This window comes from Podarcis tiliguerta (genome assembly GCF_965153285.1).
Source record: "Podarcis tiliguerta genome assembly, chromosome: 8".
NCBI classification, from domain to species: Eukaryota; Metazoa; Chordata; class Lepidosauria; order Squamata; family Lacertidae; genus Podarcis; species Podarcis tiliguerta.
Genome location: NC_139541.1, coordinates 77476135 through 77495834, shown reverse-complemented (window position 1 = coordinate 77495834; position 19700 = coordinate 77476135). Strand labels below are relative to the sequence as shown.

The window sequence follows — 19700 nt, the reverse complement described above, 5'->3', positions numbered from 1 at the left end:
GCAGGGACCGAGCAACGGGAGCTCACCCCGTCGCGGGGATTCGAACTGCTGACCTGATCGGCAAGTCCTCGGCTCTGTGGTTTAACCCACAGCGCCACCCGATTCCCAACATGGGGATTAGCAGCTAATAAAAGTTTGGGGGCTCTTTTGTTCGGGGCTTCCATCTTGTTCCACCTTGCGGCAGGTGGCAGTCCTGTCGCGACAGTCTTCAATAAAGACCAAACCTACTGGCTGCTGTTTAGCTCTGGTATTCCTGGCTGGTGTCCTTGTTTTTTGTCCAAGGGAGCCCTCAGATTTCTCTGTTAACACGATGAATTGTAGTTCCGTGAGGGGAATTCTGGGATGCGTCTCTCTCCTGACAAACCCCCCATAATTCTTGGGGGGAAAGCCATGGCTGTTTAAAGCACTATCATAGAGCATGGTGCGCTCAAACCCGATTTCTCAACAAGCAAACTTTGCGCGGCAGGCAGAAATCCAACCGGTGCAGCTCTGGCTGGCGACGGAGAATCTGTGTGCAACAGATAATTACACCCTGCCTGTCTCGGAAGGCACCCCGCTCCCTCCACCTCCCAGTACCCAAATGCCTGCAGCCAGCCCCACCTTTCCCATCTCTCTGTCACCCTGCCGTCTAACTAGTCAGGTCGGGTTAGGACTGGGAATGTGTGGGTGAGAAGCACAAGGGGAGAGGAAGGCAGGGAAGACGGAGGCAGAAAGAACCCTTCTAGATCTTGTCTCCTCGTCCTCAGCAGAAGGTGAGAGAAAACCAGAATTCTCTTTGTTTTTCCACATGTGGCAGAAGGGGTGAGTAGTTTGTGCAGCGCTGTTGTAACCCGATCCCAGGCACTGCGCAACTCAGAAGAAAGCCCTGCTGAATCTGGCAGCGAGGAATTATATGCGGAGCCTGTGTGCAGTGGGTCAGTGGGTCTGGCTGTTAACCAGAAGGTTGGTGGTTCGAGTCCACCCAGGGATGGCTGTGGGCAGGATTCCTGTATCTGGGCCCAGTTTTTTTTGGGGGGGGGGGGGTTCAAGGGAAGATGGTCGGGGGGGGGGCGGAGCATATAAATCAATGTCAAGGCTAAAACAAGGATCACCCAGATTTTTTAGAAGACATCTGAAGGCAATCCTGTTTAGGGAAGTTTTTTTTATGTTTGGTGTTTTATCGTGTTTTTAATATTCTGTTGGGAGCTGCCCAGAGTGGCTGGGGACACCCAGCCAGAGAGATGGGGTATTGATTAATAATAATAATAATAATAATAATAATAATTTCCTCAAACACTATCAGTTGGGAGTATTAATCTGCCCCATTCTGCCAATACAGCATCCCCTTTCTTCTCCTCCTTTTGCAAAAAAATCAGACACCCCCCACTCTGCTTTATTAGTTAAGTACTGAGGTTTAGAGTATTGCTATTTCTATAAAATCTTCACCTGCTTCTCCCTTGTTCTCCATTTTTTCCGGCAACATTCACAACAACCCTGTGAGGTATGTTCGGCTGGGAGGCAGTGAGAGGCCCAAGGTCACCCAGCGAGCTTTATGGTTCAGTTGTGGGATTTGAATCCCGGTGGCGGCACCTCAGACCCTTGTTTGGAACCCTAACCATTCTACTGCACTGCCACCTAACCATGGGGTGCTAGGATTCCTGGGAGGGGGGACCCCCAAGGTCCGGTCCCGGAGAGGGGAGGCTTGTATCTCACCCCACAACTCTCCCACGCCGGCCCTGGCACAGAGCCAGCACACCTGGCCTGCTGGTTGGCTCAGTCGAAATTTCAATATCCCAGGACATTCCTGGCAGGCAGTGAGTCAGGCTTGAGTGCCTTTGACGCTGGCCTTGGGTGATGTTGTTGCTCCCGCCTCCCCATCCCACAGGCTCGCACCCCAAAGAGGCCAGACGGGCACTAGGAGGAGGAGGAGAAGGAGGAGGAGGAAGCAGTAATTGGCATAGGATTCCGCCGGGATCAGTATCCTCTTGCAAGAGCAATGCGGACAAACCACCCTGTGGAATGGAACAAGGCAGAAACCCGGGTGCCCAGCTGATTGCCCAGCCTCGGTTTTAACCTCAGAAGTGTTCTTCTCGCTCGGAGGGGGTCATTTGGCGAACTTCGGCCAACTTCCACCAAAGAACCGCCATGCAGGGTTTGAGCAGCCGGGTCGCCTTTCCTGGGGAATTCCTGCTAGCAGGTGAGTTGATGACCAGTAAGCAATGCGAACAAGCCTGCCAGCTGTTTTGGGGGGCCGGGGAGTGGTATGTAGGGTTGCCAACTGACCAGAAAACACCTGGCCCAGCCTGCTCTTCTGCTTTTAAGGGGAAAAAATTGGAAACATATTAAAATTATCAGGGGATGGTTGCCTGCCAAGTGTTCCACATCAAACTATTGTCCAAGGGACATCTATGGTAACACGTTGAAAGGTTTCTTAAATTAATTCTATTTATTGTAACAAGCTGCTCCGGAGGGTAAGACTCGAACCAATGGCTTCAAGTTACAAGAAAGGAGATTCCGACTAAACATCAGGAAGAACTTTCTGGCAATAAGAGACGTTTGACAGTGAAACAGCTCTCCCTCAGGAGGTTGGGGACTCTCCTTCCTTGGTGGTTTCTAAGCAGAGGTTGGACGGCCATCTGTCATGGATGCTTTAGTTGAGATTTTTGCATTGCAGGGGGTTGGACTGGATGACCCTCGGGGTCCCTTCCAACTGTGCAATTTTATGATTCTAACATAAAGACAATTTTCAAAGGACCCTGAAGCTGGCAGCTCTGTTAACAAGTGGAACGTTGAGGGTGCTTCTGTTCCCTGGCCTGGAGGCGATACAAAAGGAGGGGACACTTTTGCCTATTTTAAGTTCTGCATGTTAAGCTGCCATTAAAGACAGAAGAGCAGGGTCAGGTTAAAAAGTTGGCAATCCCAGTTTATAGAGTTTGGGAGTGTCGTGGGGAATCGGTCAATGCTGAACGGGGTGGAGTCCAGCAACGTACGGCTGGCCAATGAGGCCTCATCGTTGGCGCACGTGGATTCATGGGCGATGGTGGCATCCGGGCAGAATTTGGGGGCACATCAAAATTAGTGGGAGGGCCTCCCCAGATTCAGCAAGGCTTACCTAATAATTACCTAATAATTTATTTATTACAGTCAAAGACCAGCTCACATAACATAATGCAATAAAAACAGCGTTCATAAAGATAAAATATACAATCGGAGCAGATTGCAGCAATAGCTCATGAGTTAAAATTGAGATATATACATACAACTGAGATTTGGGCTACCATAAAAAATAGACCCTGAGGCGCCCCAAAGGGCAACTTCAGCATTTCCCTAGTAAGCTACTTTATACTAGAGGATGATCTGTGCCTACAAATCTGGGCGCAGAATCTCGCTACCAGCCAGGTCGAGGCTTACCACTTTTTGAAGTGGGGGGAAATATGAGGAGCCCCCCCTCCACGCCCTGTAAAACCATTATCCCTGGAATTACCTGTATCGCAGGGGGTTAGACTAAATGACTGTGGAGGTCCCATCTAATTCTACGATTCTACCTAATTCAGTCTTTGCAAACCTGGGGCTGATAGGAGCCGTTCCAAACGCCTAAATGGTGCCAGTCTGGCAAAATTCTGACCTAATTTTACCGTGGTCGGTAGGCCAAACTTCTGACCACACAGCAGCAGGGGCTGGCTGAGAAGTTGGCAACTGCAGAACGTAGAAAGCTGTCTTATGCCACACCAGACCAGTATTGTCTACACTGGCTGGAAGGAGCCCTCTAAGGGTTTCCACCTGAAGATCCCTTTCATTTGGAGAAGCTGAGAATTGTCCCGGGGCCTTCTGCACTCAAAGCAGCTTCTCTGCCACTGAGCTTCGCCCCTTTCCCCTAGCGTAAGGGTTCTGCACATCTGCGAGTTCCTGGACTGGGAACTGCTGGCAGCTGAACTGGTTCGAAGCTGGTTTGAATCTGTAGTGTGTAGACTAAGGTTGTAACTTTTTGACTCCCCCCCCCCTCAAAGCCATTTCCTGTAGCAAAATGAACTTTTGCTTAGACATGCCGGAAAAGGGAAATGAAAAGTTGGAATCGCTGTAAAAGTTGGAATCTATTTCTCCTGTATTATAATACATGCTATGCCTATTATAGGGATGTGGGTGGCATTGTGGGTTAAACCACAGAGCCTAGAACTTGCCGATCAGAAAGTCGGCAGTCTGAATCCCTGCGACGGGATGAGCTCTCGTTGCTCGGTCCCAGCTCCTGCCAACCTAGCCGTTTGAAAGCACGTCAAAGTACAAGTAGATAAATAGGGACCACTCCAGCGGGAAGGTAAACGGTGTTTCCGTGCGCTGCTCTGCTTCACCAGAAGCAGCTTAGTCATGCTGGCCACATGACCCGGAAGCTGTACACCGGCTCCCTCGGACAGTAAAGCGAGATGAGCGCTGCAACCCCAGAGTCGGTCAGGACTGGATCTAATGGTCAGGGGTCCCTTTACCTTTACCTATGCCTATTATACAGTCACTTATACAAAAACTAATTTATTGATTTTGGGGGTGGCCTTTCCTCAAAAGAAATGACAGCTCGTTCCTTTGCTTCTAGGCAAAAGTTCATCTCACTAAGCCACAGGAGCATGAGGCTTTTTTAAAAATTAGAACCTTAGTGTAGACCAGGCATGGCCAAACTTGGCCCTCCAGCTGTTTTGGGACTACAACTCCCATCATCCCTAGCTAGCAGGACCGGCGGTTAGGGATGATGGGATTTGTAGTCCCCCAAACAGCTGGAGGGCATGTTTGGCCATGCCTGGTGTAGACATATGCTGAGATAGGCGAGCGGGGCGGGGGCAACTTTCAGACCAGAAGGATGCAGGTGTTGATGGAGGATGCTGTGAGTACCTGTGGCCACCTACCCTGACCCTCGCTCCCTCTCCTCTCACCTAGCCTGCCTCGTGGGCTTGTGGGCTCCCCTGAGCCAAGCTACCATTGGCAGAGTCTCAGTCATGTCCATCCCGGAGACCCCCGTAGAGGGTCAGAACGTCACGTTCTCCGTGGTCAACGTGACGGGCACCATCCGCCAGATCGACTGGTACCGAGGCGTGGCGACCGACGGCTCGACCCGGCTCTTCAGTTACTTCCCTGGGAACGGCAACCCGCAACGGAACGGGGTGCAACATACGGGGAGAGAATTCGGCTTCCCCAACGGGTCCCTCCTCATCACCAGGGTCAGGCCGAACGACAGCAAGGTCTACACCGTCATGCTTCTCATGCGCCCCAAAGGCTCTCTCAAAGGGTCCATCGAGCTTCAGCTGGCACGTGAGTGTTTGGGCTCTCTCCCGCTCCCAATCTCATCGCCTCCCCCTGTTTCCTGTCTCCGTGGCTCAGGGCTGCAGCACGGAAATGTCCATTCCGGCCGCCGTTGAGAATTTGCTAATGCTTAGCTCTGGAGATCCTCTTTTTTTTTAATTAACCCCAACAGATAAACAATTCTGCAACATTTCAAATTGAGCAACCAGTCTTTCCACCTACGACCTCCACCTCCCTCCGTGGTCCCCCTAAAATTTCTGTTTATACCGTCACCTTATCGCAAAAGGAAAACAAAAAGTTCACCCCCCCACTCAAATCCTATTTGCATTTTAATATAGCGTATTTTTCGCTCTATAAAACGCACCAGACTATAAGACGCACCTAGTTTTTGGAGGAGGAAAACAAGAAAAAAAATATTCTGAATCCCAGAAGCAAGAACAGCAAGAGGGATCGCTGTGCAGTGAAAGCAGCAATCCCTCTTGCTGTTCTGGCTTCTGGGATAGCTGCACAGCCTGCATTTGCTCCATAAGACACACACACATTTCCCCTTACTTTTTAGGAGAGAAAAAGTGAGTCTTATAGAGCAAAAAATACGGTATTTACGCTTAGTTGTTGTTATTTTTTCTTTTAAGTATTCTGCAAACAGAATACTCTTCTGGGGTCTTAAAAAATTGTGGACAGGAAGGAATTTTGACTTCTCTCTTCCGCAAAAAAGAAGTTGTGTCATCCGGACGTTCCTTCCGAATCTCCTGTTTATTGTTTGCATGTATAACTTGGGAACGCTGGAGATGGTACGAGGAGATACTGGGCTACTTGCTCCTGTTACATAACACAACTCAAAGCGCAATTAGCGTTATATAACCACCCACTTCTTCCTTGTACGCAACTGTCAAACGGGGGCGTTGAATGACGGTAGCTGAGTAGTAGGAACATCTTCAATGTGTGTAGAAGGACAATTCCCAATGGCATCTCCCGGAAGGGGCAGGAGAGGATCGATCTCTAAAAACCCGGAGAGTTCAGTATTGCCACAATGCCAAACTGGTGCATGAATTAGATCTGGGTTTGTCAGACTTGGGCCTCCAGCTGTTTTGGGACTACAACTCCCATCATCCCAAGCTAGTAAATTGCTGTAAAAATTGGAATCTATTTCTCCTGTATACATGCTATGCCTATTATACAGTTACTTATACAAAAACTGATTTATTGATTTTGGGGGTGGCCTTTTCTCAAAAGAAATGACCGTTCATTCCTTTGCTTCTAGGCAAAAGTTCATCTCACTAAGCTACAGGAGCATGAGGCTGTAAAAAAAGTTAGAACCTTAGTGTAGACCAGGCATGGCCAAACTTGGCCCTCCAGCTGTTTTGGGACTACAACTCCCATCATCCTTAGCTAGCAGGACTGGTACTCAGGGATGATGGGAATTGTAGTCCAAAAAAGCAGCTGGAGGCCCAAGTTTGGGAAATCCTGGGTTAGATCAATCAAAGCAAATATATTTAATGGGCTAAAGGGGTACCCCGTATTGCCCTGTATTGGGTGTTGCCAAACTACAACTCCCATCAGTGCCAACAAGCACGGCCAATAGGCAGGAGAGATGGGAGTTGGAGTTCAGCAACATCTGGTGAGCCAAATGTTCCACACACCTGGTTTCAGTTGCCGGCAGAAGTGCACAGATTGAATAATAATAATAATAATAATAATAATAATAATAATAATAATAATAATAATTTATTTATACCCCGCCCATCTGGCTGGGCCTCCCCAGCCAATCTGGGCAGCTTCCAACACAATATTAAAATACGGTAATACATCAAACATTAAAAGCTTCCCTAAACAGGGCTGCCTTCAGATGTCTTCTAAAAGTCTGGTAGTTGTTGTTCTCTTTGACATCTGGTGGGAGGGCATTCCACAGGGCAGGTGCCACCACCGAAAAGGCCCTCTGCCTGGTTCCCTGTAACCTCCCTTCTCACAATGAGGGAACCGCCAGAAGGCCTTCGGCGCTGGACTTCAGTGTCCGGGCAGAATGATGGAGGTGGAGACGCTCCTTCAGGTATACTGGGTCAAGGCTGTTTAGGGCTTTAAAGGTCAGCACCAACACTTTGAATTGTGCTCGGAAACGTACTGGGAGCCAATGTAGGCCTTTCAAGACCGGTGTTATGTGGTCTTGGTGGCTGTTCCCAGTCACCGGCCGCTCCCAGTCACTTATTTTATCAGTTGATGGGCTGAAATGCAGTTGAGGGTTCAACCAACAGGGGGACCCAATGCATGTCCACTCCAAGGGTAGCCCCATTGAGTTCAGTAGGATTTACTCCTAGGATAATGTGTATATGAGTAATGGGGAAATATGGGCCTTTCAGATGGGCCATTGGCCACGTTTGCTGGGCCTGGTGGGAGTTCATGAGGCCGTCTTAATGGTGGGATTTTGCAGGCACTTGCCTTACATCGAGTCAGACCATTGGTCCATCGAGCTCAGTATCGTCTACTAGGAATGGAGGAGAAACTGAAATCAGTCTGCATTAAAAGATGAACCTAGCAAATTATCGCTTTCTGGAAGAATACAGGCACAGCGAGACACAGCCATCCTTTGCAATCCACCCTTATCTGAATTTTGCAAATGGAGGAACAAGACTAGGATAAAACGTGCGACAAAATACACACCTTGGTGAAAATAACGTACGAAAAGGCATTATTCTGTGTGAAATTGTTCTGTAAAATTAGGCAAAAATAACATACAAAAGTGTGTTTTGGGAGAAATTTGTGCTAAAAGCCTGACGAATTTTCGTGAAGGCCTTTTCCTTTTCTGAATGCAAACTGGTGAGGGTGTGTGGAGAACAGAATTGAAGACTTGCTGAGGGTGGGGAATGAGAAACTAAAACCAAAGGATTTGTCCATCCCTCTAGCCAACACTAAACAGCCATTAGCTCTCCAAGGTTGTCGGAAGAGAATCTCTCCCAGCCGTACCAGGAGATCCTGGGGTTAAAACCTGAGACCTTATGCATGGAAGCTGGATTGATTGATTGATTGATTGATTGATTTTATTTCCTTGCTGCTTTTTATTCAAACGAATCTCAACCAATAAATAACCATAATATAATAAAACATAATAAAGGTAAAGGTACCCCTGCCCATACGGGCCAGTCTTGCCAGACTCTAGGGTTGTGCGCTCATCTCACTCTATAGGCCGGGAGCCAGCGCTGTCCGCAGACACTTCCGGGTCACGTGGCCAGCGTGACAAGCTGCATCTGGCGAGCCAGCGCAGCACACGGAACGCCGTTTACCTTCCCGCTGGTAAGCGGTCCCTATTTATCTACTTGCACCCGGGGGTGCTTTCGAACTGCTAGGTGTGCAGGAGCTGGGACCGAACGACGGGAGCTCACCCCGCTGCGGGGATTCGAACCGCCGATCATGCGATCAGCAAGTCCTAGGCGCTGAGGTTTTACCCACAGCGCCACCTGCGTCCCAATAAAACATAATACCACATTGCAAATACAGCATATATCACAATTAACAAATTATCAACAAAACAGTTGCCATCTATTAAAAAACCTTAACAAAACAGCCACTAAAAAATAAGCTAAACTTCACAATTATGAAAACTCATGTGATTAACAAATAATGCAGCGTTTAGAATCTATAAAACAATATTAAAAACATTAGCAAAATAGCAATTAAAATATAAGCTGAGCACTAAACTCATTTTTAAATTTTTTTATTAGGAAATTTTATTTACAAACACATAGACACAAAACAAAATTCATATTACACTAAGTTCATTCGCACAATCTCTGCACCCCCACGCTTCTGCCACTGAGCTACAGCCCTTGTCTAAAGATCACTCTCTTCTACGCAGCTGTTAGATGTTCAGGAAGCCTGTTCCCTTTTGTGTCCTAGCTACTTTGAAGGGTCATTGTGGAGAGCTGTGAGGACAAAGCTGTTTCCCGTCTCAAGCATTTGCTTGCTCCCTCGGTCGCTCGGTGGGACGCCTGGACCCGATTCTGGGTACTAACACCCACGTCCGTTCTCTTTCCTAGACTCAATGACGACCACCCCACCTCCTACGACTCCCACCACAGAGCCGCCTCCTGCGAAGGAGCCCACCAAACCTCCTTTGATGCTGGGCTGGATTGTTGCTGGAGTTGTGGTTGGCATCCTGCTTTCGGGGGCTGTCGGGGCTGTCCTGGTCTACCGCTTCGTCTTACAGAAGGCCGACCCAGGCACAGGGTAAGGGGGAATGAGGGGCTGTGTGTTTGGAGGGGTCATGAAGGTAGACCGCTGAGTTGTAGAGTTTGGATGGGACCATGGAAGTCATGTAGTCCAAACTCCTGCAATGCAGAAATCTCTCTCTCTCTCTCTCTCTCTATCTATCATCTATCTATCTATCTATCTATCTATCTATCTATCTATCTATATCTATCATCTATATCTATCATCTATCTATATCTATCTATCATCTATCTATCTATCTATCTATCTATCTATCTATCATCTATCTATCTATCTATCATCTATCTATCTATCTATATCTATCATCTATATCTATCATCTATCTATATCTATCTATCTATCATCTATCTATCATCTATCTATCTATCTATCTATCTATCTATCATCTATATCTATCATCTATATCTATCATCTATCTATATCTATCTATCTATCATCTATCTATCATCTATCTATCATCTATCTATCATCCATCTATCTCTATCTATCATATATCATCCATCTATCTCTATCTATCATCTATCTATCTATCTATCATCTATCTATCTATCTATCTATCTATCATCTATCTATCTATCATCTATCATCTATCTTATCTATCTATCTATCTATCTATCTATCTATCTATCTATCTATCATCTATCTAATCATCTATCTATCTATCTATCTATATCTATCTATCATCTATCTATCTATCATCTATCATCTCTCTCTGTCTCTTTCTCTCTCATCTCTCTCTCTCTCTCTCTCTCTAATTTAATTTTCTAAATTACATTTCAAAATATTCATTTAAACAACCTTAAATCAATGACTTCCCTTCTCTTTCGGTGGTTCATTTTGCATACCATACATCTGTGCGTATTTTACATGAACTAAACCATTCAGTAATCTATTGCTACATCCATCAAAACTTATTTACGTTGTTGAAATTATCTTAATGCTACCAGCGTTTTTAAATAAACAAATTCCCCCCCCATATATTCAGTAAACATTTCCCAGTCTTCTTTAAACATGCATTCTTCTTGTTCTCTTATTCTATATGTTAAGTCTGCAAGCTGCGCGTATTCCATCAGTCTAAGTTGCCATTCTTCTTTGGTTGGGACCTCGCTTGTTTTCCATTTTTGGGCTAACAAGACACGGGCTGCGGTTGTGGCGTGCATAAATAGTCTTTTTTGACACCTGGGAATTTCCCTCTGAATTATCCCCAACGACAAAGACTCTGTTTTTGTTTGTTTTTTGAAAATGTACTTTTAATCATTTTTTCCAATTCATTATATATCATTTCCCAGTATTCTTTTACCCTTGTTAAAGGAGACATTGCTGAAATCTCAAGCATTTGTAACAGAGGGCCATCCAACCTCTGTTTTAAAACCTTCAAGGAAGGAGAGTCCACCAGCTTCTGAGGGAGACTGTTCCACTATCAAGCAGCTCTTACTGCCAGAAAGTTCTGCCTCATATTTAGTCGAAATTTCCTTTCTTGTAAGTTGAAGCCATGGGTTCGAGTCCTACCCTCCAGAGCAGGAGGGAAGAAAAGCTTTCTCCCTCTTCCATGTGGCAGCCCTTGAGATATTTGAAGATGGCTTTCCTATCTCCTCTCAGTCCCCTCTTTCCCAGGATAAACAAACCTTGCTCCCTCAACCGTTCTTCATAAGCGAAATGTAGATACGTCAATGGGCAACCTCTCACCCATTCAAATTTGTTTCTAGGATGCCCACAAGACTGGATCCAAGAGGGAAAAAGCCACCAGCACCCAAACATGGTGAGTGACCTCCTCTAGAATATTTGAGAGTCCGGGGATTCACTTTCCCCCTGCAAACAGTGGGGTGTGCGTGTGCTTTGAGTGGGATATCGTTTTGTTCTAGCAAACGGGATGTTAGCCCTGTGTACCTGAAGAAGCGTCTCCACCCCCATCGTTCCGCCAGGACACTGAGATCTAGTTCTGAGGGCCTTCTGGCGGTTCCCTCAATTCAAGAAGTGAGGTTACAGGGAATCAGGCAGAGGGCCTTCTTGGTAGTGGTGCCCGCCCTGTGGAACACCCTCCCATCAGATGTCAAGGAGATAAACAACTATCTGACTTTTAGAAAACATCTGAAGGCAGCCCTGTTTAGGGAAGTTTTTAATGTGTGACATTTTGATGTATTTTTAATCCTTGTTGGAAGCCACCCAGAGCGGCTGGTGAAACCCCATCAGATGGGCTGCATATAAATAATAGGATTATTATTATTAGCCTACTAGAATCTTGATAAGGGACGCAGGTGGCGTTGTGGGTTAAACCACAGAGCCTAGGACTTGCCAATCAGAAGGTCGGCGGTTCGAATCCCCGTGACGGGGTGAGCTCCTGTTGCTCGGTCCCTGCTCCTGCCAACCTAGCAGTTTGAAAGCACGTCAAAGTGCAAGTAGATAAATAGGTACCAGTCCAGCGGGAAGGTAAATGGCATTTCCGTGCACTGCTCTGGTTCGCCAGAAGCGGCTTAGTCATGCTGGCCACATGACCTGGAAGCTGTACGCCGGCTCCCTTGGCCAATAAAGCGAGATGAGCACCGCAACCCCAGAGTCAGCCACGACTGGACCTAATGGTCAGGGGTCCCTTTACCTTTACTTAGAATCTTGATAATAACGCAGCTCAGCAGCAACCTAAGAACATAACAATAGCTCTATTGGATCAGACAGTGGCCTCTCAAGTCCAGCATCCCTTGCTCACAGGGACTAACCAGACACCCATGCATGGGTGTAGCCATGATTTTTGTTGGGGGGGGGGTAGGACCTCATATTTGTATTGATTTGTATTGGTTTGATGGGCCACTGCTGCTCCCATTAGCTACGCTGGGGAAACCCAGCCAGATGGGTGGGGTATGAATAATAAATTGTTATTATTAAATTACTATTTTGCCTTTGCACTCCTGGCAGCTGGTGGGGCGGGCAATGGCTCTCTCTCTTCGCCTGTAGTTTCCAGCAACAAGGTTGTTGTGAGAACGACATGCTATGCAGTTCTGAGGCATGTGCAGAATCGACAAACGTTACTGGTGATTTGTTCTAATCTCTGCTTTCCAGGTGACAAGGAGCCCATTTATGAAACGATGGATTCGCCTGTGGAATCGCCCAGAGTAGAAGGGAAGGAGCCTCCGCCAATGTCTGGACCTCTCCCTGTAAGTCAAGGCATGGATGACCAGCCAAACGCCCTGGACTCAACCGCTCCTTGGTTAGGTTCTGCAAATGGGGTGTGATGGGACTGAGAGGATTAGGAGTGGCTGGGAGCGGGATTTCTAAGTCAATGAACTCCACCGTGCAACTCCCTTGGTCCTGATCCAGACTCTCGGAATTCCAAAGGTTCTGTATGAATTTGTTGGAACGGCCCTTTCTTTGAGAGTCTGTGTGCCTAAGGGTGAATTTGTCAGGGACCGTGCTGAGGAGGGTGGGAGCCTCCCCCTCCCCCTGCTCCTGATCTGGATCCTGAATCTTCCCAGGAGCAAGAGGACAGTATAGATTTGGAACAGCGGTTTGCAGAGGGACATAGTTCAGAAGGCAGAAGCTGGGAAATACTGGATGGAGAACAGCTAGGAGAAGAAACTCTGGAAGAGAGAGGGTTAACAGATTCACAGTCCCTGGACAACATTCACCCCCCCCTCTCCAAAGTCACAGTGAGCTCAGAAAGTGGCAGAACAGAAAGCACAGAGGGCACAAGCTCAGATTACAAGACGTAGGAGTGACGTAGATTAATAGAGACAGAAGGGGGTGAAAACCTTAATTGGGAGCACCGCAATTCTAGGAAATTGTTTCTTTGTTCTCTCGCTGTATAAAAGTTTCTAACTGGTAAGAAGACTCCTTTCCCTTTGCTCTGCTTATCTACTGTCACGGGGGAGGAAGCCTGACAGAATTTAAAGGACTCCCCCGGCCAGTGGCATAGCTAGAGGGGCAAATGTTGTGGATTACCCCGGGCGGCACTTACCTTTGGGGGTGGCATGCCGAAGCCCAAGGTGGTTTTCCAGCCCAGACACCCTGAGAGCCCAGCATGCCACTCGCAAAAGCTGCTTGGGGCTGGGTTCATAGTGTGTGCAAGCTGTTGTGTCCCCCCCCCGGCGCCGCTCTGGTGGCCGAGAAGGATGCAACAGGCGCGCACCAGCCCCATGAGTGGTGCTGAGCTTGCAGGTTCCCCAAAACACCATGTCCCTCCCCGCCACCAAGGAGCAAAATCTCAGCAAAGCGAGGATCAAAATGAAGCCCACCCTTTCACGATGATCCAATCTTTTTCATTGCCCACCATATTCTTTCTCTTCACAGCCTCTGCCGGGTCCTTGCCCCGGACTGGACACAAACTACATGGTAAGTTCTTAACCCTGTGGGAAGCTTAACCGGACTTTTCATTTCTTCCTATATCCATAGAAATGTAAGCCCGTCGTCACGCTTTGCAGTTTGCAAGCCGGCCCGACCACTGGGACGACAAAGGGAAGCATCGCCTGACATCGCTATGAAGTCAGGTGATTGACAGGTGGGCATCTGTCACCTATGGCTTGCCAGGAGCTTGGGAAATCAAGATCTGCCCTGCCAGCCAGGAAAGATCCCAGACCTTTCTGCCGCAAGGGATAGGGCAGGTGGGGTTGTTGTGATCTATAAGGGGAGGGAAGCAGGTGGCGGTGAGGTCTAAGGCTGGGTAGGCTGGGTTGGTGAGCAGGGGATCACCATCTCTGGGCAACCATTGGAAGGTCATAGAGTAGAATCTTAGAGTTGGAAGGGATCTAAGGGTCATCTAGTCCAACCCCCTGCAATGCAGGAATATGCAGCTGTCCTGTACGGGGACTGAACCTGCGACTTTGGCATTATCAGTACCAAGCATTAATCAACAGCTTGGGACCAGATTACCTGTGAGATTGCCTTATCCAATTTATGCTTGCACGACATTTATCCCTGGATTGCGGGGGGCTGGACTAGATTACCTTTGGGTACCTTCCAACTCTACAATTCAATTCTATGGCGGATCCAATCTGTGGAGCTGGTGCCAGATAATACTCATTCCACATGAGAACTCCTTGTCTATTGAGGCCAGGCAGGCACCTTCCTTGTACTCTTCTGCACACCTGTTAGAAAGATTTTTGTTTAGGCAAGCCTATTTAAGTCACGTAGAACGCTGGCATGTACTTTCATCCGGTTTTTAGCTTAGTGTTGACTCTTAATTATTTTATGCAGGTGTTAAATTGCTGTTTCGAGCTGGTTTTTACTGTTAATCTTATAGTTTTATTCGTTTAGTGAACCGGTTTGAGGTTGTTGTTGTTTTGCAATCAAGAGGTAGATCAGCTTTATGAAATTAATAAACAGGGTTCCTTTCCTCTTTAATTTTTAGGAGTTGCTTCGCAGAGCAGAATCCATTTACGCCGAGATCAAGAGGTGATTCCTTGCCTTGAAAGATGCTCCTCTGACTGCCCCCCCTCCTGCCAGCCCCCCCCCCCGCTCCCTGACAAGTGACCCATACCAGTATTTTGGGATGTGAATTCTCCATCTCCCTTCATTTTGCTCTCTCTTGTCTGCTGCTGGCAGGATCTAGAATCCTTTTGCCTTAAGACTGTGCATACAGCCAAGAATTTCAACCTACTGCCAAGTTCAAAGGTGATCGAGCCCAGGACTTTTCTCCTGATGGGACGGAGGAGCAAGACAGAGCTTGCTGTTGCCTGGGCAGTTCGATCTCATCTCTTCCTAAAAATGGACCACCACGCGTGGCTAAAGTCTTGCTCCTTTTCAAGGAATTCTGGCGGCGGGAGGAAATATTTCTGCTCATGCTTGTGATTATTTTGGTCTTCTGGGCTTTTTCGATAATCCCGGGTTTTTTTTGGTTTTTTTTTAAAAAAAGCAGCAATCTGCTTTGGTGCTCAGAACGCCTTTCTGTTTCCTGGAGGGCTGCTCTGCAAAGTGTTGGAGGGGTGCTCTGACTCCCCCCACCCCCAAGAACCACTTTCTTTGCAAGGTGTAGATCAGGAAATGGGAGGCCACACACACACCTTTTGAGGTCATATTTGGCTGAGGACACCCCCCTAAGATGCTCTTAGACAGCATCTTAAAAAGCAGAGACATCACCTTGCCGACAAAAATCCGTATAGTTCAAGCTATGGTTTTGTCAGTAGTGATGTATGGAAGTGAGAGCTGGACCATAAAGCAGGCTGATCGCCGAAGAATTGATGCTTTTGAATTATGGTGCTGGAGGAGACTCTTGAGAGTCCCATGGACTGCAAGAAGATCAAGCGTATCCATTCTGAAGGAAATCAGCCCTGAGTGCTCACTGGAAGGGCAGATCGTGAAGCTGAGGCTCCAATACTTTGGCCACCTCATGAGAAGAGAAGACTCCCTGGAAAAGACCCTGATGTTGGGAAAGATGGAGGGCACAAGGAGAAGGGGACGACAGAGGACGAGATGGTTGGACAGTTTTCTCGAAGCTACCAGCATGAGTCTGACCAAACTGCGGGAGGCAGTGGAAGACAGGAGTGCCTAGCGTGCTCTGGTCCATGGGGTCACGAAGAGTTGGACACGACTAAATGACTCAACAACAACAACAGGGCTTTTCCAGATCACCTCTATTTTAAGCCTGAATTCAGTCCTGCCCTGGAAAATTCAGGTTGAGCAGTGATCGTTGATGGGGAGGTCTTGCTTAAAACCCTACTTCCCCCAAAGATCTGACTTTTTGCAAGAAGGGAGCTGTGGGGGGTGATTCTTGCTATGACGCAACATCCTCTGACCTCCCCGCAAAACAGATCGGAACAGATGCTCTCTAAATCACTAGCGTTTCTAATCTGTTTGGACGTGCCCTTAGTTCAGGATCTTTCTTTCCTTCCTTTCCCACATATGTGAGGTTTGAAAAGTCTCTTCTCCTGCGTAGTCAGCACTTTAGACTAAAGCAAAGTTATGTATTAGATCAGAGGGGTGCGTGGATGTCAGACTTGTCAGATTTTCGTTCTTCTTTTTTACATGAATCCCCAGAGCTACAAACCACTGCTGGTTATAAAAGATAGGCTGTATTTTTAGTCGGATGCTGTCAGCCTGGGTAGCTCAGTTGGTTAGAGCATGGTGCTGATGATGCTAAGTTTGCAGGTTTGATTCCCATATGGGACAGCTGCATATTCTTTCATTGTAGGGGGTTGGACTAGATGATCCTTTGGATCCCTTTATGATTCTGAATACTCCTTGCTAGGAATCACAAGTAGGCTTTGGGTTGGCCATCAATGGGACAGCATCCTGGAATAGGCTGTCCACTGGCCTGATTCAGCAGCAGCCTCTTATTGCTACGCTCTGAATTAAAGAGCAGGATGCCCCCATTCTGAGCCTTGGGATGAGTTTTCAGTGCCACAGCTGAACTGAGTTTACAGTCCTTTTGCAAAAAACCCCCACCTCCGCTCCCGGTGAGTTTCTTCATTTCAAGCAGTCTATCTGATATAGGGATTGTCGTGTTGTTATCACTGTCAAACAAACGGAGAGCCAGGGGCTGCAAGTCGACCAGATGTCTATGCTTAGATATTGTTGTAGCAAAGAGGTATATGAATCGTTGAAATAAATAAACAAAGTAAGGTATCGGTCGACCCTGATGTACTAGGACTATGGGAAATGATAGCTCAATTGGGCAGGCACACCCTATGAATTGAGCAACGTTGTGCCTCTGAGTATAGCCCTTGAATTGGGGATCCAGACCAGAACTAGGCCCCTAAGTCCACACACACACAAATCCACTCCTGGTTTTCCCTCTTATCAAAGTGTTCTTTTTTCTTTAGCATGCTAATTTGGGCTTGTTTACACTTCTGGTTAGGAATGCGGGTGGCGCTGCGTGTTAAACCACAGAGCCTAGGACTTGCTGATCAGAAGGATGGCGGTTTGAATCCCCGCGACGGGGTGAGCTCCCGTTCCTCGGTCCCTGCTCCTGCCAACCTAGCAGTTCGAAAGCACGTCAAAGTGCAAGTAGATAAATAGGTACCACTCCGGCGGAGAGGTAAATGGCGTTTCTGTGCGCTGCTCTGGTTCGCCAGAAGCGGCTTAGTCATGCTGGCCACATGACCTGGAAGCTGTACGCTGGCTCCCTTGGCCAATAAAGCGAGATTAGCGCCGCAACTCCAGAGTCGGTCACGACTGGACCTAATGGTCAGGGGTCCCTTTATCTTAACCTTCACACTTCTGGTAGGTCCCTGCCTAGCAAGCATGGGTCCAAGAGGTTTCCCCACACTTTCTAGGCACAGGTCTGAGCAGTTTCCCCATTCCCTGGAAAACCTGGAAATCGGAACAAATGACAACCGTCAGAAGATTCAATTGCTGTTCTGACTCAGCGCTAAACTACAGGTTTTCCTGGGGGAAGGGGGCGAGGCAAACGGAGTTGTAAAAAAGCCCTTAGAAGGGCTGGGTATGCTTTTTAGTTTAAATACCTGGGCATCAGAAACCCTGGCAAGTCACCCGGAGATCTATGTGCAGATCTTCCTGCCCACACCCGGCCTAACCCCTTTCATACAGGGTGTGGGCAGGAGGAAGGACTGATAAGCTATTTAGAAATCTTCCATGTGGCTATAGCCACCTCTTGTTTATCAGACATCTAAGGCTGTTGCCACATGTTCTGCTTGAACAGGCTGGTCTGATCTGTAAAAGTTTCATTCTGATGTATTTATTGTTTTCATCTACCAACTTCATACCTGGCAGTGCTTGGGAATTCTAAGGCTTATCCTCACCTCTGGGAAAACCTGTGATTCTGTGCTGAATCTGAACAACCGGGAATCGGGTTTTCATTCTCCATAACTGAGCTCTTCTTGCCCCCATCTCTGAGACACGACAAATCCTCTTTCTGCTTAGAGTAACATGCATCCTTTGCTGTGGATGCAACTCTGGCGATGGTCCTTTTGTTCGGATTCCAACCCTCACATCAAACAAGTTTCGAAAGGCGCAGCCTGCCAGCTTGGTTCAAAATACAGTGGTGCCTCGCAAGACGAAAAGAATCCGTTCCGTGAGTCTCTTCGTCTTGCGTTTTTTTCATCTTGCGAAGCAAGCCCATTAGCGGATTAGCGCTATTAGCGGTTTAGCAGCTATTAGCGGCTATTAAAGGCTTAAGGGATTAGCGGATTAGCTGCTAAAAGGCTATTAGCGGCTACTAAGGCTTAAGGGATTAGCGGATTAGCTGCTAAAAGGCTATTAGCGGCTTAGATCAGCTGATAAGCGGCTTAGATCAGCTGTTAAGCGGCTTAGCGATCAGCTGTTAAGCGGCTTAGCGAACAGCTGTTAAGCGGTTTAGGGGCTTGGGAAAATGGGGGAGGGAAAAAAAACCCCAGGAATCGCAAGGTGAAGCAAGCCCATAGCAAATTCGTCCTGCAAAGCACCTCCAAAACGGAAAACCCTTTCGTCTAGCGGGTTTTCCGTCTTGCGAGGCATTCGTCTTGCGGGGCACCACTGTACCGCCCAATTTTATGCTGTAATAAACGGAAATCTGCCCTTATTCCCTTATGGGGGACACAAGAGCCCTTATAGAGTCCTTTGCAGGTTCTCCATCGTTTGGAGAAAATAACAGAGGCCAACCAGAGAATAGTGAGAAGCAAAGCAGCCAGTAAGCCTGATCTTTATTGAACTGTTGCAACAGGGTGCTCCCCTCACACGCAGGAAAAGAGGAGGACCCAGAACAAACTGTGCCCGCCCTTATATAGACATTTTAAATTGCCCGCCCTGGAGTCCAAGACCACCCCCCAGAAACATCATACCTACATCACAGAAACGGGTGTAGCTCAAGAGAAATCTGAGTACATTGTTTACCTCCTGTCATTTATCTCTTGTCTGGCAGGTTACCTGTTAATGCTTACTTGATTGGATACCCTGGGGAGCCTGGCCAGTCTTTTGTAATAATAAATACTTAGTTCCTGAGCCAGGTCACAGGCTCACCCTATTCATACACAGATATACCCTTAAGACAGGTTTTGTGAAGGAAAAGACAATGGGGAGGCTTTTCCATTTTCCTTTGACCTTGCAGAGAAAACATTTGGTCAGTTTGGGAGCCAAAATGGCTCCAGGACTGCCCTCCTGTGCTGCCTCAGACATGTGGCCCATGCATTTATGTATGTGTTTGCTTGGTACATTTATGAACATTTATTATATGTATATAATACCTTAATATTTTTATTTCAATGAGAACACGGACAAAAAACCACTCCTTGATCTCGTGAACTGTCACGCAAAATTCAGCCAAGGCATCCAAAGAGGTCCAAATGCACAGTGAACAT

At 47.4% G+C, this 19700-nt stretch overlaps 1 protein-coding gene across 3 annotated transcripts; it reads left to right on the top strand.

The window, feature by feature from the left end:
- Positions 1-603: 603 nt before the first annotated feature.
- Positions 604-17031, top strand: CEACAM19 (CEA cell adhesion molecule 19). 3 transcript variants are annotated; one of them, XR_014514758.1, is made up of 8 exons: positions 604-752; positions 1865-2176; positions 4900-5271; positions 9291-9480; positions 11190-11242; positions 12535-12629; positions 13762-13969; positions 14819-17031. XR_014514758.1 is itself a non-coding variant. In XM_083455966.1 (8 exons), the coding sequence occupies exons 2-7, from the start codon at positions 2125-2127 to the stop codon at positions 13939-13941; spliced, it is 840 nt and encodes a 279-aa protein (XP_083312092.1). In that variant the 5' UTR covers positions 604-752; positions 1865-2124; the 3' UTR covers positions 13942-13969; positions 14819-17031. The 3 variants fall into 3 exon arrangements, 2 of the variants coding, with proteins under 2 accessions (XP_083312092.1, XP_083312091.1); XM_083455966.1 differs by having other exon boundaries at positions 13864-13969; XM_083455965.1 differs by having other exon boundaries at positions 13762-13803.
- Positions 17032-19700: the final 2669 nt, after the last annotated feature.